Source organism: Rhodotorula toruloides (genome assembly GCF_000320785.1).
Source record: "Rhodotorula toruloides NP11 unplaced genomic scaffold Scaffold5, whole genome shotgun sequence".
NCBI classification, from domain to species: Eukaryota; Fungi; Basidiomycota; class Microbotryomycetes; order Sporidiobolales; family Sporidiobolaceae; genus Rhodotorula; species Rhodotorula toruloides.
Genome location: NW_015622965.1, coordinates 169,088 through 196,865, shown reverse-complemented (window position 1 = coordinate 196,865; position 27,778 = coordinate 169,088). Strand labels below are relative to the sequence as shown.

The 27,778-nt window shown below is 61.8% G+C and overlaps 10 protein-coding genes across 10 annotated transcripts; 7 read left to right on the top strand and 3 right to left on the bottom strand.

The window, feature by feature from the left end:
• Window positions 1–659: 659 nt before the first annotated feature.
• RHTO_06789 (iron/copper transporter Atx1) lies at window positions 660–1,146 on the top strand (the record flags this gene model as incomplete). The annotated part of the gene is made up of 4 exons (XM_016420448.1): window positions 660–668; window positions 759–779; window positions 841–898; window positions 1,010–1,146. 4 exons carry the CDS (start codon window positions 660–662, stop codon window positions 1,144–1,146), a joined length of 225 nt encoding a protein of 74 aa, XP_016274849.1.
• A 303-nt stretch (window positions 1,147–1,449) lies between these two features.
• On the top strand, window positions 1,450–2,578 carry RHTO_06788 (uncharacterized protein; the record flags this gene model as incomplete). The annotated part of the gene is made up of 6 exons (XM_016420447.1): window positions 1,450–1,537; window positions 1,599–1,643; window positions 1,702–1,778; window positions 1,833–1,980; window positions 2,038–2,301; window positions 2,361–2,578. 6 exons carry the CDS (start codon window positions 1,450–1,452, stop codon window positions 2,576–2,578), a joined length of 840 nt encoding a protein of 279 aa, XP_016274848.1.
• A 590-nt stretch (window positions 2,579–3,168) lies between these two features.
• RHTO_06787 (glycosyltransferase family 90 protein) lies at window positions 3,169–5,604 on the top strand (the record flags this gene model as incomplete). Its single annotated transcript, XM_016420446.1, has 6 exons — window positions 3,169–3,896; window positions 3,957–4,219; window positions 4,281–5,023; window positions 5,084–5,217; window positions 5,272–5,441; window positions 5,522–5,604. 6 exons carry the CDS (start codon window positions 3,169–3,171, stop codon window positions 5,602–5,604), a joined length of 2,121 nt encoding a protein of 706 aa, XP_016274847.1.
• A 712-nt stretch (window positions 5,605–6,316) lies between these two features.
• RHTO_06786 (major facilitator superfamily protein) lies at window positions 6,317–8,399 on the top strand (the record flags this gene model as incomplete). Its single annotated transcript, XM_016420445.1, has 8 exons — window positions 6,317–6,469; window positions 6,531–6,740; window positions 6,799–6,960; window positions 7,020–7,077; window positions 7,138–7,202; window positions 7,263–7,647; window positions 7,712–7,817; window positions 7,880–8,399. 8 exons carry the CDS (start codon window positions 6,317–6,319, stop codon window positions 8,397–8,399), a joined length of 1,659 nt encoding a protein of 552 aa, XP_016274846.1.
• Window positions 8,400–8,856: 457 nt separating this feature from the next.
• On the bottom strand, window positions 8,857–10,702 carry RHTO_06785 (G1/S-specific cyclin Pcl5; the record flags this gene model as incomplete). Its single annotated transcript, XM_016420444.1, has 2 exons — window positions 8,857–10,007; window positions 10,183–10,702. 2 exons carry the CDS (start codon window positions 10,700–10,702, stop codon window positions 8,857–8,859), a joined length of 1,671 nt encoding a protein of 556 aa, XP_016274845.1.
• Window positions 10,703–11,838: 1,136 nt separating this feature from the next.
• RHTO_06784 (40S ribosomal protein s7) lies at window positions 11,839–13,362 on the bottom strand (the record flags this gene model as incomplete). The annotated part of the gene is made up of 5 exons (XM_016420443.1): window positions 11,839–12,396; window positions 12,458–12,795; window positions 12,860–13,027; window positions 13,088–13,278; window positions 13,334–13,362. 5 exons carry the CDS (start codon window positions 13,360–13,362, stop codon window positions 11,839–11,841), a joined length of 1,284 nt encoding a protein of 427 aa, XP_016274844.1.
• Window positions 13,363–13,422: 60 nt separating this feature from the next.
• Window positions 13,423–15,783, top strand: RHTO_06783 (uncharacterized protein; the record flags this gene model as incomplete). The annotated part of the gene is made up of 1 exon (XM_016420442.1): window positions 13,423–15,783. One exon carries the CDS (start codon window positions 13,423–13,425, stop codon window positions 15,781–15,783), a length of 2,361 nt encoding a protein of 786 aa, XP_016274843.1.
• An 896-nt stretch (window positions 15,784–16,679) lies between these two features.
• Window positions 16,680–19,489, top strand: RHTO_06782 (NCS3 allantoate transporter; the record flags this gene model as incomplete). Its single annotated transcript, XM_016420441.1, has 16 exons — window positions 16,680–16,759; window positions 16,836–16,917; window positions 16,998–17,091; window positions 17,241–17,382; window positions 17,447–17,480; window positions 17,557–17,650; window positions 17,731–17,778; window positions 17,842–18,051; window positions 18,138–18,226; window positions 18,293–18,381; window positions 18,442–18,502; window positions 18,565–18,594; window positions 18,663–18,819; window positions 18,906–19,069; window positions 19,132–19,201; window positions 19,275–19,489. The coding sequence occupies 16 exons, from the start codon at window positions 16,680–16,682 to the stop codon at window positions 19,487–19,489; spliced, it is 1,659 nt and encodes a 552-aa protein (XP_016274842.1).
• Window positions 19,490–19,876: 387 nt separating this feature from the next.
• On the bottom strand, window positions 19,877–22,188 carry RHTO_06781 (uncharacterized protein; the record flags this gene model as incomplete). Its single annotated transcript, XM_016420440.1, has 7 exons — window positions 19,877–20,147; window positions 20,207–20,434; window positions 20,495–20,656; window positions 20,719–20,796; window positions 20,853–21,272; window positions 21,332–21,691; window positions 21,749–22,188. 7 exons carry the CDS (start codon window positions 22,186–22,188, stop codon window positions 19,877–19,879), a joined length of 1,959 nt encoding a protein of 652 aa, XP_016274841.1.
• A 1,762-nt stretch (window positions 22,189–23,950) lies between these two features.
• RHTO_06780 (elongation factor 3) lies at window positions 23,951–27,669 on the top strand (the record flags this gene model as incomplete). Its single annotated transcript, XM_016420439.1, has 6 exons — window positions 23,951–23,970; window positions 24,032–24,590; window positions 24,651–24,893; window positions 24,964–26,664; window positions 26,725–27,397; window positions 27,512–27,669. The coding sequence occupies 6 exons, from the start codon at window positions 23,951–23,953 to the stop codon at window positions 27,667–27,669; spliced, it is 3,354 nt and encodes a 1,117-aa protein (XP_016274840.1).
• Window positions 27,670–27,778: the final 109 nt, after the last annotated feature.

Here is a 27,778-nt window from a genome sequence, read left to right as displayed (position 1 = left end):
TGAAGGGAAGGAAGGAGAGAGGCGAACGACCGTTGGAGGCGGGAGCGATGTCGACGCCGACGGGCTCGCGCAGAGCGAGGGAGCTCAGCGTAAGCGACAGAGGGCACAGTGTACTCAGCTGCACCCAGAGCGGTACAGCGCGAGCGTGAGCAGCGAAAGAAGCGGGTCGCACGAGGAGGAGCAAGTCGGACAACGCACGAGTCTGGGGGTTCCAGACGGTCAGAATACTTCCAGTGGTCAGTACAAACGCAGGAAGGAGCTCAGAGAGACTCCCAGCTTCGAAGCACGGGAGCGAGAGTGCGTAGGAGGAAGAGGAGAACTCTCACGCTACGAGCTCTTCCTCTAGGCGTTTCGTTCGGTGCTGAGCCTCTTCGGCATATCGAGTTCATGCGCTCAACGACCAGCCAACCCCTCCGGAACGCGCATCGCCATCCCTGGTCCACGAGGTGATGAAGTCTCGAAGTTGGCCTCGACACGGCGCGGGAGACTGCGGCGGCTGCATTGTGCTATGGGAGCAGTCAGCATCGTCGATGGGGTTCTTTGTCTCCTCTGGCGCTGCGAATGAGCCAGTACGCTGAGGACGAGCCCCTCTTCGCCATCGCGCCCGCTTCTCTCCCTCGTCCGCACTCGCTCACACCGCTAGAAGCTTCGCTTGCAGGATGGCAGAGGTGCGATAACCTGCTGAATGCTGTCTGTCAGCCGGCGCTGACTCTCGCGCTCTCCTCTCGCCTCCCTCGACCCCACCTCGGCACCCTCAGTCGACCTACAAGTTCAACGTTGTGCGTCGCCTCTGGGCCTGCGCTTTTGAGCTGAGCTGACGCGTGAAGGGTTGTTTGACAGGTCATGACTTGCACAGGGTGCTCGGGTGCGATTGAGCGGGTGCTGAAGAAGACGGAAGGTATGTCAGCATCCTCGACCCTCCGCTCGTCTCGCCGCCACCGTTCTTTTGGGCCGGAAGAGACGTAAGCAAGTGATGGTGATGACAACTGACGAGTCTCGCTATCCTCAGGTCTCTCCTCGTACGACGTCTCGCTCGAAAAGCAAGAAGTCATCGTCAAGACCTCTTCAGTTCCCTACGACGACGTCCTCGCCAAGATCAAGAAGACGGGCAAGGAAGTCAAGAGTGGCGAGGTCGTCAGCGCGTAGAATTAGACCGGGCACATCGCTTGCAAGGGGACGAACGGGCGCGGGTCGCCCTGCTTTGCTGGATTCGGCTTCGACAGGCTCGACGGCGGTCCAGCGAGGCTCCTCCTTCAGCTCGTCGCTATCTTCGTAACGAACGCTGTCGCTCGGGTTGGGAACTGGCTGGGACGGAGCCTCATCGGGTGTTGTCTTCGCGCAACCTGTCTCCACGGATACTCCGGGCCATCCAACGCTCGCTTCTGGCTGGCTTCTCCCTTCCGTCCTCTGCGAGCTTCATCCAGTCAACTATTCAGCCTGCTTACTCGGATGTCAAACCATCCACGACCGCACATCGAGTCGAAATTCGGTTCGACTGAGGAGGCGAGGGACTACTTCCTCAGTCCGCACGGCTCAGGTCCGTTCGCTCTGACTGGATGTTTGCACCAAGTAGCGCGCTGACCCTGAGGTTTGTCCAGTTCATCCACAGCCCGCAGCGGCGCCGGCCCAACACAGTGATTATGGTGCGTTTGCGCAAACACCCTGAAAGGCGCCAGGACTGACGAACGCTTCTTTACGCAGCTGCCTACAAAGCCGAGGTCCTGCTTGCATGGGCGAGGATACATTATCCCGGTTGCCGACCTTACAATCCGACAGACGTGAGCCTTTCGCATCAGCTTTGTCCCGCTCTCTCTGACGCATCCGTTCCGTAGGACGGCGACCTGGGCAGTGCAAAGACTGTGCAAGACATATGGAGGTTACAGGTCGCCCGGCTCGAGGATACAGGACTGGATCGATGGGGAGTCGGAGGAGCCGAACACGGAGAGGTCTTCGTCCGGATGAACGAGCACGGTCAGAAAGGTGAGAGTCTTTGTTGCTGCATCTTACGCATAGTGCTGAACTCGTTTACTCACGCAGAATGGATCCTGCCGGCCGTTTCAGTCGCCGTCACTTGGGCGTCAGGCAAGAAGAACCTCGATCGTCAAGGCTGGGTCATTCGCTATACCCCCTCTCAAGGACCCCGCGACCCAGTCGTGCACCTAGCTTGTCCGGCCTATGTTCTGCGGCCTCACTCCATGGACCAGCCGCACGTTGGGAGGCAGTCGGTGTGGGCGAGGGAGTGGCAAGCGGGGAATCGGTCGGATCTTCGGCAGCCTTACGGGCTCACAGTGAGGAGGAACGGTGCGTCACCTACATCCTTGAGAGTATCATCCAATTCACCGCTGACGCTTTCATTGCAGGTGCGACGTACGAATGGCAGTATCAAGCCTATCCAGTTGGCTTGGCTAGCCTGACCGACACCCCTCCTCCTCCCGCGACAACCTCAATCTGGACGTGCCAGAACGGGTCGACGCACACTGTCGAGACGTACATCTTCGACCTCGAGTTGACGCACAAGATTGTCGAGGTGGAGCGGCAGCAGGCGCATGTGCCCGTCGCAAGGGCTGGTGCGGCGTAGCGTGTGTCGGGGCGTGTTCCGGGTCATGGAAACGACGTTTTGCCGACGTTGCAGTCCTCGTTGCACGTCTACAGCGGCGAGACGAGGAGTACGTCGTTACCTTCTCAGGTCGAAAAAGACGTCTCTCGACGCCGGACGTCGCTGGCGATGTCGCGCATTAGCCTGCGAGTGTTCTGTGCGTTCCTTCGAGGCCTGTGCACTGTGGACAACGCTGCTGCTGCTCGTGATTCCGACTGAAGTGAAGACGCGCTGTGGACGCGACTTTGTGCGAGACGGGAAGCGAGCGAGTTCGTCGTTCTCGTCCAGCGCACGACCCTTGCTACGCTGTGTCAGAGCTGAGCAGCAAGCTGTAGAAGGACTCGCCCAAGCTGGCCTCTCTCCTCCCGACCGCCGTCCTCTCGCGGCCCTCGTCGCCGTTCACCTCGACCCGCCCTGCTTCACCCACCGTCTCGTCGTCCTCGTCCGCCCACTCGCCCAGCCTAGACGCGCGCGAACACACAGGATCAGACCTGGCTCCCTCCATATTCAGCTCCCGCAGACGGGCGGGCAAGCGCGCAACCACCGCTGCCGCCAACGGAGCTCCCGCGACGATGGGGAACGGACCGGACGACGCGCCTCTCCTCCCGCACTATGTCGAGCCCGACACGCCCATGATTGGCTCGACCGGGCGGCATCCGCGGACACGGCCTGGCGCGAGGGGCGGGGCAGATTCACCGGGAGCTGGAGCGGGAGGAGGAGGCGGTCGACTCGTCGCGTTCTGGCGGCAGCGGCCACGGCTGGTCGGGTCGCTCTTGTTCGCCGTCCTCGTCGTATTGATCGTCTTGCCGGACGACAACCGGTCCAAGGCGCACTCGGCGTTGACGAAAGCGGGCGTACCCCTCCCCGACGAACTGCCCGAACGACTGCAGGGCTTTATCGACTATCTCAACTTTGACGACGGCAGCAACGACCTGAAATACGTCCCTCCCCCTCCGCCAGTCGAGACCGAAGACTTCGGACTGCCCGACACGGGCCTCGACACGCCTCACAAATTCGACCCCAATGGTCAACTGCTCGTCGAGCCGCTCTCTTCCTTCCCCGAACCGCCCGCACCTCATCCCATCCTCACACTCATCAAGCGCGCCGAGATCGAGTGGAACAAGAAGGTCCAGCGGCAGAGCAAGACGCTCAAGGATGCCGTGCACGAGTACCGAAGGAGGTACAAGCGGAACCCGCCGAGGGGTTTCGAGAAGTGGTGGGCGTACGCAAAGGCGAATCGCGTCATCCTCGTCGACGAGTACGACCAGATTCACCGCGACTTGCAGCCGTTCTGGGCGCTGTGCGTTCCGCTTCTCTCTCTCGCCTCCTTCCGTGAAACTGACGCTTTTCTTGCCCGTAGCGAACCGGGAGACCTCGCCCACCGCGTCCGCGTGATGCAAGAGCGCGCCGAGACGTTCACGATCAAAGTGACGGACGGCAAGACGACGGAAGAAGGCGAGCAGGCGTTCCTCCGTCGCGCCAAGGACCTCTCGGACCTCATCTCGCGATTCAGCGCTCATGTACCCGATGTCAACCTTACGTTCACGAGGCATGACCAGCCGGCTTGTCAGCTTGATGTCTTCCACAAGGAGCGGATGCTCGAGTTGGCTGCGTTGGGCGAGTGTGCGTGCCGCTTCCATGCCTCTTTCCGCAAGTCAACGTTCTGATTGTCGAGCGCCCGCAGACTGGGGCCCGTCCGACTACCTCGAGAACAGCGACGTCCGCCTGTCGAACTGGGCTATCGGTTGTCCTCCCGACTCTGCGCTCCGGATGGTCGAGCAAGCCGTCCTCGACGAGATCGAGGAGAACGGCGAGGATTCGCCACCTACCGAAGAGCTCGTCGCGCGGTACAAGAAGGCTTATGGCGAGACGCAGCAGAAGCCGTCGACTTCGCCTGCGAGGTCGTACATCTACGACCACTCGGCCGCCATGGACATCTGCCAGCATCCCGAGAACATGAACCTGCACGGCTTCACCTCCGTCTCCGGTACCGATCCCGGCCCGCTCGTCCCTCTATTCACTTTCGCCAAGACGAACGTCCACTCCGACATCCTCGTCACGCCTCTCGAGCAGTACTCGGACACCTACATCGGCTACGAGCCCGACTGGGATAAGAAGACGAAGAACATGCTCATGTGGCGTGGATCGACGACCGGAATCGACTTTTACGTCCAGAATGATTGGAAGAACTCGCAGCGCGCCCGTCTGCACTTCCTCGCCAACGACAAGGAGGGGACCAAGAGCGTCCTCTGGGCTGAGGGCGACGGTGCGATCCGCGAAAAGACGTACAACGTCAACGGCCTCAATCGCGCGTACATGGACGTCGCGTTTGCGGGAGGGCCGGTGCAGTGCGACCCCGAGACGTGCGCCTTGATGAACAAGCTCATCGACTTCCGCGACACGATGGGTCTCAACGAGGCGTACCAGGTGCGTGGCGCTTCCTCCGTCTCTTCGTGCGCCCGCTCACGCTTCACACTCTCCGCGCAGTACAAGTACGTGATGGACGTCGACGGAAACGGCTGGTCCGGACGCTTCCACCGCCTCATGTCGATGAAGGCCTGCGTCTTCAAGTCGACCCTCTTCCCCGAGTGGTACGCCGACCGCGTCCAGCCATGGCTCCAGTGCGTTTCTCCCCCTCCTTTGCCCTCCTGCTTGCTCACCTCCGCTTCACGCAGCTACGTCCCCGTCAAGGTCGACTACTCGGACTTGTACGACATCATGACGTTCTTCCACGGTACGCCCGAGGGACACGGTTCGCACGACGAGTTGGCGAACAAGATCGGGTTGGCGGGCAAGCATTGGGCGCGGGATCATTGGCGCAAGCAGGATATGGCGGCTTACATGTGTACGTTTCGCGCGCACAAGCTCTTCTTTTGCTTTGCGAGGAGCAGGAGACTGACTGCCGACCTTCGCGTGACCGCGCAGTCCGCCTCGTCCTCGAATGGGCGCGCCTCCTTCACCGCAACGACGAAGACTCGCACTCGCTCGACTTCGACTTCGACCTCTAGACGCTCCCTCCACTCGCCAGCCGGCTCCCTCCCTCCTCTTTCGCAGACACTTGCCTCTCTCCTCGGACACTACCCTCCTCCGCCTCTCATCACGCACCTCACGCTCTCCTCCATCACGCTAGACACGCCTCATATCCCCCCCTCTAACTCGCTGGACGTTCTCCCTGCCTTATAGTCGGACCTCTCTCTCTCTCTCTCCTCTAGCATTGTTTTCTGGGTCGGTATCTCGTCCTCCTGCCTTCCTTCTTGTCTCTAACACTGTCAATCTCATACCCAATGTCTCGCTACAAGGCGTCGCACTTTTGGGTGGTCTTCAGCGAGGCGGAGAGCGCGAAACACGATGTCCGCAGGGCGGAGGACTGCGGGGATGAGCCGACGCGAGGAGCTCAGTTTAGTTGCGAGCGTGTGCAAGTGCGAACGAGCTCCGCCGTTGTCCGTCCGGCGAGATTAGGATGAGCCGCAGGCGCAGGTGGTCGGCGACGGCGTCGGCTCCTCCTCCTTGTCCCCCTCGCGCGCTTGCACTCGCTTACCGCCAGCCTGCTCAACGCTAGATTAGTGATGCTCGCCTTGCCGCCCTCCTGCGGGGCAACCAGACGGATCTCTTGCCGCTGTCCCCGCTTCAGTTGCGATAACGCTTCGTCCCTCCCTCCCACCGCATCCGCTTCGTGGTGTTCGCTGCTTGTCTCCGCACAACACTGGCGACTCGCATACGATGGGGTTCCCCACACTGCTGAAGCACGGCGACGACACGGAGATGGCGCCGGGAACGATCCGTCTCTTCGACCCAGACGGCTCTGAACTGCACTCTGCTGGCGACTTGATTCTCGTGCCGACGCCATCGTCGCACCCAGATGACCCTCTGAATGTGCGTGTAGTTGTTCGATTGCCCGGCCGACGTTGGGCTGACTAGCTATACACCCTCACAGTGGTCCCGCTGGCGGAAGCTCCTCTCGCTCTTCTGCATCATCCTCTACACATTCTGCATGTCCGTCGCGCAGAGCGCACTCTTCTCTATCTGCGAACCCCTCAGCGACGCGACCGGCATCTCTATCGCAGCCTTGAACCAGGGCGTCGGCGTCCAGTACCTCCTCGTCGGCTTCGCGCCGCTCATCACCTCGTCTCTTGGCAATGCCTTTGTGCGTTAGTTTCTATATGATTGTTATCCGCCGTCGCTGACGAATGTGCGTCACACAGGGCAAGCGACCATTGTACCTCATCACCATGCTCATCTCCGCCGGCTGCTGCGTCTGGATGGCCAATATCAAGAGTCGCGCATCATGGATGGTCCAATGTGTCGTCCTCGGTTTCAGTAACGGGCCGACATTCGCAGCGACAGAGGTTTCCATTGCCCAAGTTGTGCGCTTTCTTCGCCTCTTTCACGCTTCCTTTGAGGCTGAACCTGCTCTTGCTTCCAGTTCTTCGCGCACGAGCGAGCTACACCAATGGGCGCATATGTCGCGACGCTGTACGGAGGTGCGCCCGCTTTGTTGCCCGCTCCAGAGGACGCAGACTAAGTTTCTCTCGCTTGAACAGCCGCCCTCATCGCCCCGCTCCTCGGCGCCTACATCAGCGAAGGACTCGGCTACAAGGCCGTCTTCGTGGGTCGAGCTCTCCTCTCCCCCTCGCCACCTTTCGTCTGACCTGCCTCCGACTCGCAGTACTTCGCCGGCATCTTCTGCCTCGGCTCATTCATCTTCTGCTTCTTCTTCATGGAGGAGACGAACTTCTACCGCAAGACGATGTCGAGCACGGTTGAGCGGATCCTCGACAAGGGAGACGAGGAAGCGATGGACCGCCAGCCCGCAGATCACGGCAAGGTTTCGCTGTCGATGGGAGAAGGGCACGCAAAGGTCTCGGCCACATCGCACGTCGTTGAAGCAGACATCGGGAAACGCTCGTTCGTCCAGCGACTCGGGACGAGGGTCAACGCGCAGCCTTGGGCGGCATTCAAGGAAGGCTTCGTCCAGCCCCTTGTCATGCTCCAGCACCCGATCGTCTGGTTTGCGGCGCTGCAGTATGGTATCATGCAGGTGTGGTACAATTGTGCGTCCTCCTTTGCAGACCTCTAGATGGCTAGCGAACCTTCCTAACCGACTTCCCGACGCAGTCCTCAACGGCATCAGCGCCGACACGCTCGCCGCCCAGCCGTACAATTTCAGCGTCGCACAGACAGGACTCGCCTACCTATCGCCTACCGCCTTGACCACGCCAGGGTGCGCTCATCCGTTTTCTCTCCTACTTCTCGCGCTCAATCACTCCCTTTCCGTTCACACAGCGTCGTTCTCTACGGCTTGCTCAGCGACCGCTTCACTCTCTGGATGGCGAAGCGGAACGGCGGCATCTCCGAGCCCGAACACAAGCTTTGGCTCATGCTCCTCCTCTTCCCCCTCCTCCCCGTCGGCCTAATCCTCCTCGGCATCGGTCCCTACTTCTCCCTCCCCTGGCCCGCATTCGTCATCGCCGGACTCGGTCTCACCTCCGTCGCCTCCTCGTTCGGCACGACCTCTGCGCTAAACTACCTCTTCGACTCTTTCTCAGCCTACGAGAACCCCTCCTCCCTCGCACCGCCCGAAGACTGCCCACAACTCGTCTCGGCTCTCATACCAGCCATGGTTCTCAGTTTCGCCATGAACTACGCCTTGAACCCGTGGATCGCGAGTATGGGAACCAAGGACTGGGGGATCTCGTGTGCGGTGTTGGCGGTCGTGGTCAATCTGAGTATGGTGCCGATGATCTTGTACGGGAAAAGGATGCGGAAGAGACAGGCGGGGATGCTGTACGGCGTAAGGTTGTGAGGCGGTTTGTCTTCCTTCGTGTGTCACACACTACCCTTTCCTTCGCTGTCCCGTCACCCAATCCTCCTCGAAGCATGTCATATCAGCCTGTCGCTCTCTCCGTCCAACAGCAGCAGGCGAAGCCAGGAACTCGACAAACGCTCCTCAGAACGACGAGATGCACCGAGTCGAAGAGAGCGAGAGAGAGTGAGTGTACGAGCGAACCTTTGTTGCAACGACGACAAGTTAGAGTTACGGTATCAGGAGGACTGGGCGGAACGAGGAAGAGAGGAAGGGGAATGGTCGCAGTACAAGCAAAGGAGGGTTTTGCGTGTAACGAGGAAGCGTGTACAGGGTGGGTCCTACACGGTACACACATCGAGTCACGAGCACAAGCGGGTCGAAGAGGAACGAGAGGAAAAAAAGGAAGACTGTACGATGCGAGAGAAAAGCGACCACCTCCTCCTCCGACGACGACTCAGTGCGCCCTGACGCCCTCCACTTGCGAGACCACCACTCCCTCCATAGGCACGACTCCTGCTGCCCAAGCCTGCGGAACGAACGACGCAGGCGAGGCGGTGACCGCGGCAGGCGCGCGGATGCGACGAGTAGGAAGCGCGCGGAGCTTGCGACCGTCCGAAACCGAGGTGAACGAGTAGGCCGACGAAGACTCGTCTGCCTCTGTCTCGCCCTCGGAGGAGGAAGACGAGGGGGTAGGCTGGCGATAGGCCATCCTCGGCGCCGCAATCGGGAAACCTTTCTCCCTCGTCGTCGCGCTCGTCGAGGAGTTGGTCGTGGTGGTGGGGTAAACGACTGCCGCACTCGCACCGCGCGCGAGAACCTTGCGCGAGGAAGGGAGCGACGGACGCGTTCCGGCTGCGAGGAGGGGCGCTTGGATGCTGGCGAGGAGGTGGTACTCGGATGCTGAGCGCGCGAGGGGCGAGGGGATGGTCGTGTTCGTCGCGGGTGAAGTGAGAGGCGAACTCGACGAGTTGAGCGCTGCCAACCTCTCTGTCCACCTCTGGAACTCCTCGGCGGGGAGGTGCAACCCAAATCCAGTAACCTTGAGGAACGCACGTTCGTTGGCATTGATCTCGCGGACGTCGAGTCCGGAAATCTTTGCCCAAGCGCGGTTCGAGTAGTTGCGGTCTTGGAGGTACTTTGAGGCGCAGATGAGCGAGGCGAGGAACATCCTTCGGCCGCAGAGGACGGGCGAATTTTGAGCTGCGACGAGGGCGGAGAACCGGTCCCCGAGGGACTGGGTCGTCTCCCTCCGCGCTGCGGCGTCCAGCTCATGTCCGGGCGAGCGAGGCGGCGACGGATACGCCGCGTCCTGCGCCCTCGAATTCCCCGCGCGCACCTCGTCCTTCCCACGCTTCAACTCCCTCTCCAACCTCTTGATCTCGCCCTCACTCTCCCCCGCCCTCTTGACCGCCGCGCGGATCTCGCGGCGCGATTTGTGGAGGTAGTAGAGCGCGAGTTGGAGGGTTGAGCAGGAGGTTCGGGAGCGGCGGAGGACTTCTTTGACGAAGTAGGAGAGGGGGATGATGGAGGAGGAGGGAGAGGCGAGGGTGCAGGTTGAGGGGGTGGAGGGACCCCAGATGGATTCGATGGCGAGGACTGAGGCGCCTGTGTGCGGGTGAGCGCACGCGAGGAGAAGCAAAACGTAGCGAAGGAGGCAAGCGCGAGAGACGGAAACGAAAAGCATGCGAGAAACGGGAAACAGTAAGCACGCCGCTTCTCAACACCCTCGCGCCCTCACACGCTGGTCAAGCGAAAAAGAAAAGAAAACGCAAAAGCTCACCAACCAACCCATTGACGAACCTATCCTTGCCGCCCTCCGCTCCTTGTCCCGCCGTCGACAAGTTCTGCGCGCGCTTCACTGCCTTGGCGGTGAGGTCATCGCGCTTGACGAATCCGCTCCGTCCTTCGAGGTGCTCGTCGCCGTCTTCGTCGGGCGTGAGAGCGGGAGTCGGGCAGTGTGCTTGGACGTGCAGCAGCGGGGGAGGGGGGACCTCGGATCCGGATGTCGATGTCGAGGCGAGTGGGTGCGCGGCGTAGGAAGACGTCCATGCTGCAGTGCAGGGCTTGAGAGCCGGGCTGGGAGGACGCGAGGAAGTCCAGTCTTGCGCTGCGAAGGAGGAGGTGGCCGATGAGCGGGGGCGTTTGGCGTCGGGGAGGGGGACGGAGGAGTGAGAGCGGGAGCGTTGTTGCGGATGGAGGGAGAGGGAGGAGGCGTGCGCGACGTAGGCTGCTGCTTCGTCGGCGGCCGAGGGGTAGAGGGAGGCGTGTGGGTGAGGAGGGGTAGGGAGGAGGGACGACATGGTGGCGTAGAACGAAGATTGACTGCAAGTGGCCGCAAGAAGAAGAATCAGCTCGGCTCGGAGGAATCGAGTCCGACGAGACTTGGACGAGTCGAGGCGCCGACTCACGTTCTACCGACGAAGCAGACTCAAGTCCTCCGTATCAAGAGCGAAGCGCGCTCGTCCTTGCTGTCGAATCGAAGACGAATGACGTTCGATTCGAACCGAACAAGGGCGTGGGCGTAGTGCGAAGGATAGGAGGTTGAAGGTCGAGTGGCGAAGGGTTCGTGACCAGGTGGGGGTAGTGGGTGGGCCTTAACAGCACAGACTGGTGAGGGTCTGCGAGAGGTTTCGACGTGTGTGCTTTGAACGGGCAAGGGTGAGGGAATCAGGGTTGCGAGTTGTAAGTGGGTGGTGGTGGGTGAGGCGGTGATACCGAGTGGCGGCTGGAGTTGAGCGACTCGGGTTGGAGGAGAGAGGAATGCCCGTTCAGGCGTGGATGGACTTGGTGACGGGGAAGATCATCGTGTGTTTCGTTCGTTGGGTCGAGAGAGAGAAGAGAGGGCGACGAGGTGGACGAGTCCGAGGAGGAAGGGGCTCGACTCAAGTGGCGCAGAGTGCGCGAGAGTGACTGGGTCGAAGCGGCTGGATGACTGGGTGTGTGCAGCTTCGTGTGTCAGTCACTCTGACAGTCTCGCCGTGGCACACAGCACGAGAGAGCGAGGGCGCGAACTGACCCTTGTTCGGAGGTCGAGTCGAGTCGAGCGGGGTGGTGTCGGCGGGAGTGACTGTGCGCGCGCCGTTCGAGCGTGTGAGCTGGGTGTGTGCTAGTCGACAGAGTCACAGTGTGCCCACCTACAGTAGCCTTGTCCGCGAGCCAGCTGAGCGAGAGTCGAGATGAGAGCGTGACCGCGCGGGATGGGATGACTGCGGGCGGACGGGGTCGTCGAAGGCGAAGGGAAGGGTCGAGCTGGAGTAGACTGCTGGGTGTGCAGCGTCGAACAGAGTACAAGGAGAACAAGGCTTGCTCAGAGACTCTGCCAGCTCGAGCAAACGAGGCGAGAGATTGCGCTATCGCACGACCTTCTCTCCCTCGCGAGTCAACCCTCGTCGCCCGCCAAAGTCAACCCTCGTCTGATGCGACGCCGTTCGTTGATTCACAAGATCGCCTTCGCACCCATCTTGACTTCCTCCTTCCAACCCTTGACCCACTCGTCCCCCTCGCCGCCCTTCGGAACTCCAACCATCTCCAACGCCCATCCCTCCTTCAACTCCCACCCGTCCTCGATCTCACCCTTCTCGTTCCTCTTCCCTGCTCCTAGTAGAACCTTGCCCAGCGTCATCTTGCTCCCGATTTTCAGGACGCGGCCGAGTCGAGTCGAGAGGTAGAGTTGCGTCGAGGAGGGGTCGTGGCCCATCGAACTCAACGCATCCCCGAACGTCGCGTCTTCAGGGAATGACATGATCAGATCACGCGTCGGAGGAGAAGCGAGAGGGAGGAGGAGGAAGGTTGGGAAGATCAGAGGCGTGTGAGGAGGAGGAGGTTGCCAGGGCGTGTAAGAGGCGTCGTCGGGGCTGGGCGGGAGGAGAGGGATGGAGGGGAGAGAGGTGAGTGGGACGACCTCTGGGTCAAAGTGGGGCGGAGTGACGTCGGTTGGGCAGGACGAGAAGAGCGGTTGTTTCGCGGTTGGGCGGGGGAAGACGACCCCTCGTTGCTGCGCTCACGTCCTTCATCAGCTCGCGCCTCCTCGACAGAAGGAGTCGTCGGCCACTCACCGTCAAAGCAAGCACCATAGCAGCCCTCTCTTCCATCTTCCTCCTCTCCCTCTCGCGTTCCTCCCTCTCCCTCCTCTCCTTCCTCTCAACCTTCCGTTCCGTCTCCTCCCTCCACTTAGCTCCACTATCCCCCTCCCCCACCTCCTTCTCCAACATCCTCAACCTCCCAAACGCGTCCATCGCTTCGGGCAACTTGTCGAGTGCTGAAAGGGCCCGGGCGGAGCGGAGGAGCGCTTTCATGCTTGTGCGGTGCGAAGCGGGCGAGGGAGGGTCCGGGTAGGAAGCGTGTGATTCGGAGAGGACGAGCGAGCAGTCCCTCAGACACGCGCCGTAGTTCCCTGTCCAGTCACTCCCGTCCTTCAGTATCTCACCTCTCTCTGCGAACGAAGGAACCAGACGCACCAAGCTCCAAGTTGGCCGCGGCTCGGTTAGACCTCAACGTTCGCCTCTCCTCAGCAGGCAACTCCTTCCCTACCTCGTCCAGAGCGCGGGTGTAGAACCCAATCGCGTCGCGGAACTTGCGGCGCTTGAAGAGTTCGTTTCCTTGCGTCCTGAAATTCTCCGCGATTTCTGTCCGTCCCACTCGTCAGTCTGGACTCTGAGTTTGTGAGAGGGAAAGAAAGGACGGACCGGAAGGATCCCCATCGTACGCCAGCGCCTGAAGCGCAGCCAACGTATCGTTCGGATTCGTCTCGCCCTCCTTCCCCTCCCCCAACGACTCGGGCATCTCAGCTGTCCCGCCCAGCTCTTTTGGGAGCGACTGCATGAACAAGGGGACTGTGTCGAAGCGCGTGAGGAGGTCGGAAGCTGAGGAGGGAGCGCTGAGAGGAGGAGCGGTGTCAGCGCGTGGGAGGGGAGGGGAGGAATGGAGCGTACGCCTGGGAGGGCTCGGGGAGGGTAGCCATCTTGAACAGTCCAGCTAGGAGCGGTGAGAGCAAGCGAGGGGTGTTGACAGGACGAAAGCGATGAAGCTCTTCCTTCGAACGAACCCACCTCGCTCGCTCGACTGGCTGGGGATGGTCGGTCCGAGGCTGAGAACGGCTGCTCAGAGCGTGACTTGCGAATGCTGGCGCTACTACGGAACTGGCTCGTCGTCCTCCTCGCCGTACCCCATCGCTTCGACTTCGAGGACGACTCTCGATGACCCGCTACCGACTTGGCAGGACCTGGTTGGGGTTAATTCGAGCGAGAGTACTCGGTCGGACACTGCAGAAAGGCGGCGGGACTACCCGCTGAGTCGGCGCGCAACAAGTCGACCCCCTCTCCTCCCTCCCTCCGCTCCCTCCTCCGACCCGAACGCACGAGACACAGACCGAATCGAGCTAATCCCACCCGACGCCCCAACCCGCCCGTTCCTGCGCGACAAGTCCCAGATATCGCCCTACCTCCCCCTCGTAACTCTCGAGCGAAACCACCTCCTCTCCGAACTGCGCAAGGCGCTGTTCCCCTCCTCCGTCTATCGAGCGAGAAGGAGGGAGGGTGTGGGCAAGGCGAGACCGGATTCGGTTTGGGTTGCGCTTGCGAGGGTGCTGAGGTACCCGACTGATTTGCCGAGGCTGCCAAAGTCCGAGTATCCTACTTCGACGAGGGCGAGGAGGAGGGATGAGGGTGAGGAGGTTCTACAGCGCGTGGAGGGGGAGGGGAAGGGCGAGGCAGGCGGAGAGGGGTTCTTCACCTCCTCCCATCCTGGCGCGGACGGACATGCAGAACCTGCGTTACAAGGCGCGCCGCACGAGATCCACCGCGACAAGATCGTCCTCTCACTCGCCGAGCTCCGCCGCGCATTCAGTATCTTCGCCTCTGCCCGCCCTCGATCCGTCACCGGCCTACACAGGCTCCTCGTCGTCGCCGAACTCATCGCTCAACAATCCATGACGAGCACCGCTGCGCACCCAATCTCGATGGCTGGGTTGAGCGACGACTTGCATCGGTTGACGGGTGGAGGGGCGGGACTGCGTGGGAAGGATTGGACGTCGCTTGTGTTGTTCGTTGGAGCGAGTATGCGGACGCCCAAGGCGGAGCAGGATGTTGGAGGGGCGATGGCGCTCTTCTCGCAGTGGCTCGAGACGAGGCAATTCGAGCGCCAGCAGCCGACCTCGGCATCCGACTCGTCCTCCTCTTCCGCTCGCCTCACCCATCGCGACCGCAAAACCGGCTTACGCGACCGTTCCGCCGAACAACGTCTCTACAACGCGCTCCTCTTCGTCGTCGGCCGCGCAAAGATGTGGGACTTGTTCGACCAGGTCTTGCGGAGGATGAAGGACGAGGGGTTCGGAGGCGACTGCGCGACCATCGTCGAGCTCATCAAGCGCGAGGATAAGCGTGCTGGACCGCTGCTTAATGCGTGGAGGTACTTTGAGCAGGCGGTCGCGACGCCGATGTATGAGGAGGGAAGGGAACACGAGGTCGAGGCGGTGTGGGCGGCGATGGTGTGGGTCTATGCGAAGCAGGGGAGGTCTGAAGAGGCGATGAGGATGTACGAGGCGATGTGCGCGAGGGCGACGGTCGACCTCGACGAGTTGCGCCCGTCGTCGCCGGCTGCGTACGACCGCGACTGGCTCAAGCAGGGGTTCGCTTCTTCGGCGACGGACACGGCGAAGGTACCCTTGTCGTCGGCTTCGACTGGCATCATTGTGCACGCCCCGCCCGTCAACGACCGTGTCTACACCTCGCTCCTCCAAGCCTTCGCCTTCCGAGGCGAGCTCCGCTCCGCCCTCCGCATCCTCCGACACATCTCCGAGTCGACCGACCCCGCGATCCAGCCCGCCATCCACCACTTCTCTCCCATCTTCCAGGCGTTCGCGAATCACGGCGGCGGACTCTACGGGAACCCAGCGGCGAGCGTGAACGAGACGCTCATCAAAGGGACGAGGGTGAGCCAGTACGCTCTCAAGCGGGACGCGTCGCCCCTCGCGGCTTTGACGCAGCAGGCTGCGGCCAAAGCGGTTCGAGGGCAGCGAGGAGCGGCGGCGAGTCCTCCCGAAGACCCCTTCACGCTCGACAACCTCGCAACCATCTTCCAGTCCTTCCTCTCGATCTCGGCGCCGCCCTCAACCGCACACCCTTCCCTCCCCTACCTCGGCGCCCGTACCGCCCCTACCGCCCGCCAAATCTTCTGGATCCTCTTCGCCTTCGACAAGCTCTCGCAGGGAGACTCGGAGCTAGTCCTGGAGGTGTGGGACGAATTGGTGCGCAAGTTTGCGGAGGAGGAGGGGAGGAGGAAGGGGTGGACCGGGTGGTACATGGATAATCGGGTCGCGAGGCTCGTGAGGACGCATGAGCAGCGTGCGGCGGAGAGGTTGGAGAGGCTCAAGGCGTTGGAGTAGATGTCGGTATTGCATTCCTATCAGATGCGGATGCTCGCCATCGTTCTCGTCCGTCCTCGCGGTCATGCCTCGAAGCTTGTCTCTCGTGGCGCTCGGCGTGCGTCCCCTGCGAACCAACTGCGTTCCTCGCTCGGTATACTCAAGCTCAAAAGCGCTCTGCCATTCACCACGTTCGTTCGCAGGAAGACGAAGATTGTCAAAGCGACCGACGAAGAAAGGCGAGCGAGTTTGCGGGCCTGCCTCTCGTCGCCATCGCCATCGTGGGGCTCGCTGACAGGCGCAGGCGACGACGAGCAGACGCAGCTACACACTGCACTTCCAAGGACGGGCGCCGACGCACAGGCTGGCGTGCTGTGATGGAGAGAAGGTGCGGGGTTGGATGAGGAGCGCTAAGGAGGGCCACGCTCCGCTTCTTCTCGGCGGGATCGTGCGCTAGAGCAGCCCGTCGAGAAGCTGAGCCCACTCTACCGCTTGCAGCACAGCTTCCCGCTGCCGCGCGCGGACGACGAGCGCTCGTCTCATCGTCCTCGTCCTCCTCCTCGTTCCGCTCACTTCATCAGCTTACTTGCTCGTGCTCTCTCTCGCCCGACTGACTGTGCCCAGCTGTTGCTGTTTACGGCGTGCGTTCAGCCGACGCCTCTCCCCAGCCCGCTTGGACCTTGCCAGGCCCGGACCGCCCGCACTGACCCCGTCGCCCTTCGCATCGCTCGTCCTCCTCCCGCCTTTCATCTTGCGCCCATTCAGCGTCGTTGATTGCAGCCGATCCATTCCGCACCGCTGTCCCTCTCTCCTTCCTCGTTCGTGCGCCCATCGTCCCCCTCCCGCCGCCTGACCGGCTCGCACGCTTCCCGTCCTTCTTCGCCACCCTTCCGTCCCCACCGAGCAAGGTCAGCGAGATGGGCCTCTTCCGCCGCCGCGACGACGCCCAACCACGCCAGCCGTTCAGCTGGGTCCTGCCCAAGCAGACCTCGTCGCTGTGCGTTCTGTTCTTCGAGGTCGACGATGGTCACGGGGTGCGGCACTGACCCCTCTGCATCGTGCCATTCTTGCAGCGCGCCCGAGGACATCTACACGAACGCCGACCTTGACCCGACGACCGACCCTGCGCAGCGCACTTGGGGATACGGAACCTGGGTGCGTCCTCGCGCCTTTGCTCCCTTCGTCCCTCTTCGCCTTGTCGGCCGAGCTCATCGCGTTCGTCCTCTGCTTCGCAGTTCTCGTTCTGGGTTGCTGCGTCGCTCGACCCGGCGTTCTGGCAGACCGGTGCTTCGCTGATTCCCCTTGGCTTGAGCTGCGCGAACGCCATCGGTGCGTCCAGGCCCTCCTCTACGCTCTTTCTCCCGCGTCGTCTTTCTCTCCTCGCTCCTGTCGAAGCGCCGAACAGCAGTCTCGCAGCAGACCCTGCGGTTCAGGCCAACACGAGCTGACACTCCATCTCGCTTCTCTCGCTTCCGCAGGAATTGTCATCCTCGGCAATGTCATCATCTCGGTCCCCATCGTCCTCAACGGCATGATCGGCGCCAACCTCCGCATCCCCTTCCCCGTTGCTGCTCGCGCCTCGATGGGATACTGGTTCTCGCTCTTTGCGGTCCTCTCGCGGTGTGTTCCGTTCCGTCTTCTCGCGCCTTGATACACGAGTTCTGACGTGCGACGTCTGGCGCAGCGCCTTCCTCTCGCTCATCTGGTTCGGCGTCGAGGTGAGCCCGCCCGACTGACCTTCGCTCTCCAGACCCTCGCGACTGGAGACTGATGCCACCCAACGATGCCTCACAGACCTACAACGGCGGCAGCGCGATGACGCAGTTCCTCCGTGCGATCTGGCCGTCGTACTGGAACATCGAAAACAAGCTGCCTGAGTCGGCTGGAAGTGAGTCGCCTCGGACGGCTTTCGTCGCTTCGTCTCCCTCCTTGGACGAGCGCTGATCCTTGCCGCGTGCATCCTCACAGTCACGACCCGCGACATGACGTCCTACTTCCTCTTCTGGCTCATCCAGCGTGCGTCCACCTTCTCTTCATTTCTCTCCCATCGCGACTGACCGCCACTCCCCGTCCTCGCAGTCCCCTTCTTCTTTCTCAATCCGAATCAGCTGCGCTGGGCCTTCCTGCTCAAGACGGTCGTCGTCCCCGTCACCATGCTCGCGACGATGGGCTCGCTCGTCCACGCCGCAGGCGGCGCGGGACCGCTCTTCCAGCAGCCGAACTTGGTGACGGGCAAGGACTTTAGCGCGGCTTGGTTGCTTGGGTTGGCGAGTCTGTGCGGCAACTGGGGTGCGCTGAAGACTGACCCTGAGCCTTTGCGAACTTGAGCGGGGCGCTGACTTCGCTGCGCTTTCCGTCTTCGTCGTTTGCAACAGCTACCCTCGCGGTCAACTCGCCCGACTTCACTCGCTACACGACGACGAACCGCGCGCAATGGTCGCAGGCTCTCGCCATCCCTCTCTCCGTGCGTCTTGCTCTCCCCCTCGACCTCGAGAAGTCGACGACAGCTGACTATTCCCTCCTCTCGCAGGCCTTCTTCGTCACCATCTGCGGTATCCTCGCTGCGTCCGCCTCGATCCCCGTCTACGGCTTGACGAACGACGCCGCGTACTGGTCGCCGTGAGTCTCCCTTCCTCCCCTTTCCTTCGCTGCATGTGACTGACAGCTCATTGGGCACAGCTTCGACATCATGAGTCAGTGGAACAACCGCGCGGCTGTTGCGTTCGCTGCGCTCGCTTGGGTGAGTTCGCTCTCCTCGACGTTCGACCTTCTTGCGAGACTGACGGAGCCTTCCGCGCGCAGATGCTCGCTGGTATCGCCGCCAACATCACCGTACGTTCCGCGGCTTTCCTTGAATCCGCTGCCCCCGAACTGACGTCCTCCGCATCGACTCTGCGCAGGCTAACTCGATCTCGTCCGCCAACGACTTTGTCACCCTCGCTCCGAAGTACATCAACATCACCCGCGGTCAGCTCATCACTGCGGTACTTGGCGGGTGGGCTGTGGCGCCGTGGAAGATCTTGAGCTCGTCGGGCACGTTCTTGACGTTCGTCTCGGGTGCGTGCGGGTCTTTCGCTCTCTTCACGTTGACGACCATTCGAAAGAGAGCCAGCGCTGATATGGCGACGTGACTCGATCCACAGGCTACGCTATCTTCCTCGGCCCTCTCTCGGCGCTCCTCACCGCAGACTACTTCCTCGTCAAGCGCAAGGCCTATCACGTTCCCGAGCTGTACGACCCCGAGTCGATTTACAAGTACACGGGAGGTGTCAACTGGCGTGCGGCGCTCACGCTTGCGGTCACTGTGGTGCGTTTCGAGCGAGTCTCGCTTCGTTGAGCGGGACGAAACGCTAATGGGATGGAGAGCAGGCGCCGAACCTTCCGGGCTTGATTCACGCTATCAATCCGAACGTCGAGATCGGGAACATCCAGTGGTGGTGTACGTCCTCCTCCTCGCTTCCTCGTGTCGCCCTCAAAAGCTGACATTATCCCCTCCCTCTTGGCACTCACAGACGCCCCTGGCTTCATCACCGGCTACGTCCCCGCCGTCATCGTCTACTACCTCCTCAACCTCGCCTTCCCTCACCACGCGACCCTCCTCGCCGAAGCCGTCACGGCCGACGACGTCGACCTCAGCGTCCCGCCTACGATCGACAACTTTGGCACCAAGAGCGACGAGATGAACAAGGAGGCGTACGAGATGGGCAGCGTCAGCGTGCATGCTTGATTGAGTACGCGGTGCGAGGTTGCGAAGGTCGTCCTCGAGGAGGTCCTTCGCTGCCACCCTCGCCTCAGCATCTTGATCCATCTGTGCCCTCCCTACGCTCGCAACGCTTTGACAGCGCCCCTCCTCGCCGCCCTCTTCGCTCCTTCACCCTGCACGTACATATAGACGGTCACTCTTTCCCCTCCACTCTCGTTCTGTGCCCTCTCTATCTCTCTCGCACGCATTTCGTCAGTATCTTTCCTGGGTACAGGTTCAGGCATGTTTGCTGGTGCAACAGAGCCGCTACAAAAGTACACGAATGAGGCTGCTCGGCCTGCGTGCGAAGAGGAAGAGGCGAATCGGTCGGATACAAGTGGGAGGAAAACAGGAGTATGACGAGGCCGTGGCCTAGAGGCGAGACGGGCGCAGGCTCCAGCCGTAGCCGTCGACGCGCGGCTCGATGGCGAGTCGCTCGCTCTCCTGCTCCGGCTCGAAAAGGTCGAGCGGTTCGTCCGAGTAGATGCGCTTCGGGTGGGTCGTGCACTTGCCGTAGAGCCAGTTCGCGAGGAAAGTCGAGTCGGTGAGGCGGGCTTGGACGGGTTTGACGAAAGGGCGGAGGTCGCGAGGGGTGCCGAGGCAGGCGGCGACGATGAAGACGGTCATGAACAGGATTGTCAGGCTGTGCGATGTAAGACCTTCTCAGTACAGTGACATAGGAAGCAGGACGTTCGCACGCACGCGGAGACGACCGAAGTTGCCAGGTAGGCGAGGAAGAGCGGGAGGTTGAGCCCCGTGCCAAGTACGTCGCCGCCTGACACGCTGATAGGCGCAGTCGGTGTCATGAGGACGCTCGCCATCGAGAGGACCGACTTGCTGAGGTGACGACCGAAGACGTCGACGTAGGACGCGCTCGAGTTTCCGAGACCGGCGCCTTCCGCAAGCTGAGCGACCGCTTGGATGCCAACGCTGCAGGAAGACAGGCCTCGTCAGACCCTGCTGAAAAGGAGTAAGCGCGACGAAACATACTCGGCATGGTAGGTCAGGTATTTTGCCAGTTCCGGGCTCGCCGGCTGCCTCGACACGTACGAGAAACCGGTACTAGGCGAGTAGCTGTAGACGACCGTGCTCGCCCACAAGTCACACACAAGGACGTTCCAGCTACCGCTGTGTCCATGGCGGAAGAAGCCGCTGTCGCAACGCAGGGCGTCAGCTCTCGTCCGGCGCAAGATGACGCCAAAAGCAGGACGCACGTAGAGCCAGCCCAGTTATCGTCTTCTACGCCATCTGAGTACGTAGGCGTGACCAGAATGATCCCCAGCGAAGCAGTTCTGCAGCAAACTTAAGTGAACAAAGTACGGCGAGCGAGCTAAGTGAACGGGCTCACCGTGTGGTGGGATCCACTTCGGGTGTGGACGTCAACGAGCCATTGGCTGTGAGCAGCGATGCGGCGGGAAAAGTCCCACTGTTCCCGCTCTCGACCCGGTTGAGCAAGGCAGTCGCATTGAACCGCACTGATGGTGCGCAGTCGAGCGCGAGCCACGCTTCAGGGCCGACATCGCAGGTTTGTGCGTTCACGCCGTCGTACACCGGGTTGCCGTATCCTTCGCACAGACACAAGGCCGTCTCGGTGCGGCAGTCTGACCAGATGGCAGGCGACGAGGCCGTAAAGCGGACGTCTGGCAGAGTCGGGTCCGTCAAGATCGCCGTGTTGTCGTCCAGCCAAGCAACTGAGTTGACGGTAGACGAGTTTGACAGGACTCGTTCGGCTTGCGGCATGTAGAGGAACATGACGTTGTTCGAGCCGCTGCAGGGGCGAGGCGTCAGCGTGACAGCGATGCTCGAGGGCTTGTCGCCGAAGCTCACTTTTCTAAGCCGCACGAGTCGGCTGCACGGGTACTGGCCGATGCCGTGGCGGCGTCGCAGCGGGTCTGGTTGAGCGCGCGCCCGACGGTGAAGTAGGCGGTCGTCACGCCAGAACTGAGGCGATCCGGCACGAGTCCGGCAATGGCGGTCGCTTGAAAGGCTGTGTTGATGCCTGCAACGACGTAGCGCCAAAGCGTAAGCCAGACGAGGAGGCTCAAGGTTCGTTTGACGGAGCGTGGCAAGGCGACGCCGTTCTTCCTGAAGCGCCGCGTCGACGAATCGAGCTTCATGCGTAGACGATAGGCGCGGAAGATGCTGTTGAGGTTTGCGGAATTCAGAAGCTTCATCTCGAGAGCGTATCTACGTCGAGGAAATCGTCAGTCCTCGAGATGCGCCGCATCGTCGGCGCAGACTCACTGTACGGGCGTCATGAGACTCTTCGAATCCCTCTTGACGCTCGAACGAAGCCACTTCGCCCCAACGAGGTAGGCCCAGAGAGCCATGGCCGGCGGACCGGTATGCGAAATGACAGTCTCCAGAAAGTTGGCGATAGCCGTGACGCGACCCAGCGGGGCGGTGGTGTACACGGCTCGATTGGCGACGGAGATGCTGCCATTGTGGACGACGAAGATGTAGGCGACGAGGATGGCCGGGACGGCGAGTTGTGCGAGGGCGAGGGCGAGGCCGCCCAAGATAACGATGAAGAGCGTGCGGGCGATTCCCTTCGGCTCAGGCGGCGCGGAGGGGACGTGTGAGCGATACTTGTGCTCGTCTAGCGACGGCGTCTGGGCGAGACCGTGATAGTCGAGCGCGAGAGGCGTGAAGCCTGTCTCGACGTCCTGCATCCCGTGCTGCATCGTCGGAGCAGGCTATGGAGAAGAATGGATACGTGGCGACAAACAGACAGCAGTAGCGTAGAATTGAAAGGAAAGAGAATGCTGGAAGAGCGAGCGACCATCCTTGTCGCGGGACGGAGGCCAGGGGTGCGGTTCTCTGAAATTAGCAGATCGCACGAACACAGGTGCAGCACCTCCAAATTACTTCCTCCTGCTCTCGCGGACGAGACCCTTGCTCGCATTGAACCCGTGCCGCGACGATCCAGAGAGGGCCGTCAATCGAGCGGGAGACGGGAGAGCATGCGAGCATGGCGGTGCTCGCTGGCGGTGCTTCTGCAGGGTCTATACGCCCATCTTCTAATCCTGCACAGTCCCGCAGAAGCAGTCGGCCTGGTCGTGCGGAGCGGCGAGGTCCAGTCGCCAGATTGGCGATGAGATTGGACACGGGCGACCACAGCCTTGGGGGAGTTGCGAGCAGCGTGAGGCGCTCACGCCTAACGCAGTTGCTCGTCTCTGCAGCGTCGAGCACGATTCAGCGAAGTCGAGTGAGCGGTGAAGGCCTGCTCCTCACTTATGCGCTCTCCTCCTCGCCCAGCTGCTCAACTCGTCCACCTGCTGTATGGAGCTCTTTGCTCGCCGTAGACAACGTCTCGACAGATCTACACTCCTCTCTTACCCTCTCGCCCCGCCCTTCGTCAGTTCTTCCGCCTCGACCGACCGCGTATCGCCCGCCGCTTCAGGACGGTTGCTGGCCAACTGAGGCTATGCTTGCGCTGCTTTGAAGTGGTGCTAAGGTGGTCACGCTGCTCTGTCTGGTTTGTAGCGACATGGCGCAGCGTGGCACATGCGCTTCGCGAGATTGTCGGCAGCGGGAAACGGTGCGAGTCCCTCTCCTGCTGAACTGCTGTACAAGCGTGTGCTGATCATACACAGCATGCACGCAGGCTCAAAGGCGCTTCTAGCGGAGGGTTTGCGCATCTGTCGCTCCTGCTCTCGCCGAATCTGCTTCCGCACCGCTTTGCCGCGTCCTTCAGGCTGTCGCAACGCTTCTAACACCTGAACGAGGACCATCCACATCACACTGAGGTTCAAGTCAACTTCTCGACCAATCTTGCTCGGCACGGTAGAAGCGACCGCGCCTGACCGCATCTCCTTGCCCTCGGCCTTCCTCGTTTTCCTCTGCCGCCTTCTTCCACTGCGTTCGCTTTCAGTCGTCCTCGACAGTACGTTTGCGGACGATCCGGGTCGTCCTTCGAGGATCGGACAATCCCACCTCTCAAGTCGCTCGCGAAAGTTGTCGAGGCGCTCACTCACGCTGACTTCGCCTTGACCAGCCTCGCCTCGTTCTCGCCTACGACCTCTTCGTCGTTGGATGCCGATACCCACGCCTGGCGGCTTCGACCGCAAAGCCGCTCGCTTTCCCTTGCGCTTTCCCCTCCACGACATTGGCCCTCGACAACTCGGCTTCCTGCTCTCGCTCGCGCGGCGTTCCACCTCTGATGCATTCTGCGTATCTCCCGTACACACTCATGCAAAGCAAGGCATTCTGCGAGTCTCGGTGATTTGGATGTGAGCGAGCTTGGACTTGTTGCGGTGCGATCGCATCCTCGGCTCGCGAAGTCGCGCTCAGCCAACAACGAGCGACTCTCGCTCGCCAGTGTGCTCGTGGTGCTCGGTGATAGACTCGCACAGACTCGCTTAGACTGCTACACTCGCGCCTGCTCAGACTCGAACCGCAACGAGCCACCCGCGCCTTCTCAACAGCCACTCCACACGTTCGCGCATGCCTTCAGTCGACCAAATGTGCGTCCAGCAGCCTCGAGATACTCGCAGACGACAGCTGACACCTATCGTGACCCTGCAGGGAGTTCACCCCGCCCGCCTCTGCGCTCCTCCAGGCGCTGTACGCCTCGACGACCCGCTCAGCTCGAACAGCCGCCGCCTCGTCCCTCGCCTCGCACGTCGTCTCGAACGGCCTTCGCTCCCTCGCAGCCGACAACATCCTCGATGACTTGACGCGCGCGGCGCGGTCAAAGACTCCGCAGGAGAAGGAGGGCGCGATGGTCGCTTTCGACGAGCTGTTCCGCAAGGTCGGGCTCAGCGTCGGCGCGTCGGACCCGTTCTTCGTCCCACTCCTCCCGTGCATCCTCGACAACCTCCAAGAGTCGGGAAAGACGGGCAGCATCAAGGACGCGGCGGAGAAGGCGGCGAAACAGCTTGCTCGTCTCCCCCCGCCTGAACTCGCGCCCAAGGTCATCGAGGAGCTGTTCTTGTACCTCGAGACGAACGCCAAGTGGAGGAGCAAGGTCGGAGCGCTCGAGCTGTTGAGCATGTTTGCGGTCACGGCCAAGGACCAGGTTGCGGAGCGGCTGGGCGAGTATGTCCCGAGGCTTGTCCCGAGCATGCGGGATACCAAGTCCGAGGTGCGCGCGCCCTTGCACTCTCTCCGAACGACGAAGCTGACCTCACTTCCTGCGACCCAGATCTCGAGCCAGGCGGAGAAGACCGGCGTCGCGCTCTGCCAAGTCCTCACGAACCCCGACATCCAGCCCTTCGTGACCGACCTCGTCCGCTGCATGGCCAATCCGACTACCGTCCCCGCCGCAATCAAGCGCCTTTCGTCAACCGTCTGGGTTCGCGAGATTGATGGCCCGACTCTTGCGGTTGTCTCGCCCCTCCTTACTCGTGCTCTGTCTGAGAAGGGAACGATCGTCCAGCGCCAGACTGTGAGTTTGCGGTGTCTGCCGGTCTTTCAGATGCCAAGATTCCGTCGCTGATGCTGTACCGCCCCCGCAGGTCGTCCTCATCACCAACCTGTTCAAGCTCGTCCGCTCGCCCGACCTCGCCGCCCTCCACGCCCCTCACGTCCTCCCCGGCATCGAGCGCATCATCGAGTCCGCCGCTTTCCCCGAGATCCGCGCCTTTGCCGAAGAGGCGAAGCGCGCGGTCGACAAGTCGGTCGTTGGCGCCTCGGTCCCTGCCGTCGACCACTTCTCCGAGGCGGCCAAGGACGAGCAGACTGCTCTCTCGCAGCTTGTCGAGCTCGCTGAGAAGCATACTGGCGAGCGACCGGATGCCTTTGCGCAGCAGTCGTTCCGTAGCGCAGCCTTCGCCCTCGCCCAGCTCGTCCGCAAGCGCGACTTGAGCGAGAAGTTCTGGCGCGAGACGTACGTCGCGCCTTACCTCGCCCACTTTGTCGGCAAGGACGCGGCGTTGGCGATCTCGGACGAGCTGCTCAAGCGCTGGGTCGCGGTCGACAAGGAGCGCAACCGCGTCGAGGGCGCCGACGACGACGATGACGAGGAGGGTGACATTGTCGTCGACTTGCCCTTCTCGCTCGCGTACGGTGGTCTACTCCTCCTCAACCACACCGTCCTCAAGCTCCGCAAGGGCCACCGGTACGGAATCTGCGGTGCAAACGGATGCGGCAAGTCGACGCTCCTCAAGGCCATCAACCGCAAGCAGATCGACAACTTCCCGATGGACCTCAAGGCGGCGTACGTCGAGCACGACATCGACGGCGACGAGACGGGCATCACGGTTTGCCAGCTCATGATCGACGAGCCGCGCATCTCGGCGACCGAGCAGGAGATCCGCGCCATGCTCAAGGAGATGGGCTTCTCCGAGGAGCGCCAGGACGTCCCGATCCAGTCGCTCTCGGGAGGGTGGAAGATGCGTGTCGCCCTCTGCCGCGCCATGCTCATGAAGGTCGACCTCTTGCTCCTCGACGAGCCGACCAACCACCTCGACGTCCAGTCGGTCGCGTGGTTGCAGGACTACCTCAACGCTCAGGACCAGGTCACGGCCATGATCATCTCGCACGACTCGGGCTTCCTCGACGCCGTCTGCACCAACATCATCCACTACCACAAGAAGCAGCTCGTCTACTACCGCGGCAACCTCGCCAAGTTTGTCGAGAAGTACCCGCCCGGCAAGACGTACTACACCCTCTCGGACGAGGTCGTCAAGTTCACCTTCCCGCCGCCCGGATCGCTCATGGGCGTTCGTTCCCGCACCCGCGCCATCCTCAAGATGACCGACTGCACGTTCACCTACCCGGGCGCCTCGAAGCCGCAGCTGTACAACGCGACTTGCGCCGTCTCGCTCTCGTCGCGCGTCGGCATCGTCGGCCCGAACGGCGCGGGCAAGTCGACCTTGATCAAGTTGTTGACTGGCGAGACGCTCCCCGACTCGGGACGCGTCGAGAAGCACCCGAACCTCCGTATCGCTTACGTCGCCCAGCACGCCTTCCACCACATCGAGCAGCACCTCGAGAAATCGGCCGTACAGTATATCATGTGGCGTTACCAGGAAGGCGTCGACAAGGAGCAGGCGATGAAGGCGACGCGCGCTCTCACGCCCGAGGAGGAGGCCCAGCTCAAGGTCCCCATCGTCGCCAAGACGGGCGAGACCCGCTTCGTCGAGTCCATCGTTGGTCGCCAGAAGCTCAAGAAGAGCTACACGTACGAAATCAAGTGGCAAGGTCTCCACCACAAGGTGCGTTTGCGGTCGTTGCGTGCGTTGCGTTGGACCTCACCTGACATTTCGCTCTCGCAGTACAACACGTTCGTTCCCCGCGAGCGCCTCACCGAGCTCGGCTTCTCCAAGCTCGTCCAGGAATTTGACGACTTTGAAGCCTCGCGCGAGGGAGCCGGTTCGCGCGACATGAGCGTCAAGCTCGTCCGCCAGCATCTCCAGGACGTCGGTCTCGACGGTGACATCGCCGAGTACAACGAGATGCGCGGTCTCTCGGGTGGTCAGAAGGTCAAGGTCGTCATCGCCGCAGCCATGTGGTCCAAGCCGCAGGTCCTCGTCCTCGACGAGCCGACAAACTTTTTGGACCGCGACGCGCTCGGTGGTCTCGCCGTCGGCATTCGCGAGTGGAGTGGCGCCTTCCTCTGTATCTCTCACAACCAAGAGTTCGTCGGGGCGCTGTGCGGCGAGATCTGGAACGTCGAGAACGGGCGCCTGACGATGAAGGGCAAAGCGGCCGTCGACGACGGCGCGTTCGACTCGAACCCGAACTCGGCTCGCGACACCCCCATCGGCACGCCTGGAGTCGCCACGCCCGCGTCTGTCGAGACGCCCGTCGGATCAGGAGACGAAGCTCGAGTTGCGGCCACGGTGGAGGGAGCGGGAGAGGAATTGAAGTTCAAGGCGGCCAAGGGGAGGAAGAAGTTGACGCGCAAGCAGTTGAAGGAGCGTGAGGATCGTCGGCGTGCTCGTACTCGTGCGTCTCACCTCGTTCCCATCCCGTTCTCCCTCCCTCTCCTCCTCTTCCCATCCTCCTCTTCTTCCGCCACCTTTCCGAGCCTCGCTAACGCACTCTCCTCCCTCTCCACAGTCGCCTTCCTCTCCTCCACCGTTCCCGGCGCAGTCCGCGAACCCGACACCGACTCGGACGAAGAGAACCCGATTCACGCGCAGCAAAAGTTGCGCATCCCGTCCAAGGCCAAACGGTCGGGCACATCGACGCCCACCATTGCTGGGATGCGGACGTGAAGCGGTGTTTGTTCGTCGTTGTGGGAAGAGGAGGAGGAGGAGGAGGAGCAGGAGGAGGAGCAGGATGGAACGAGGAGGAAGAGGAGGAGGAAGGGATAGACGGACATTT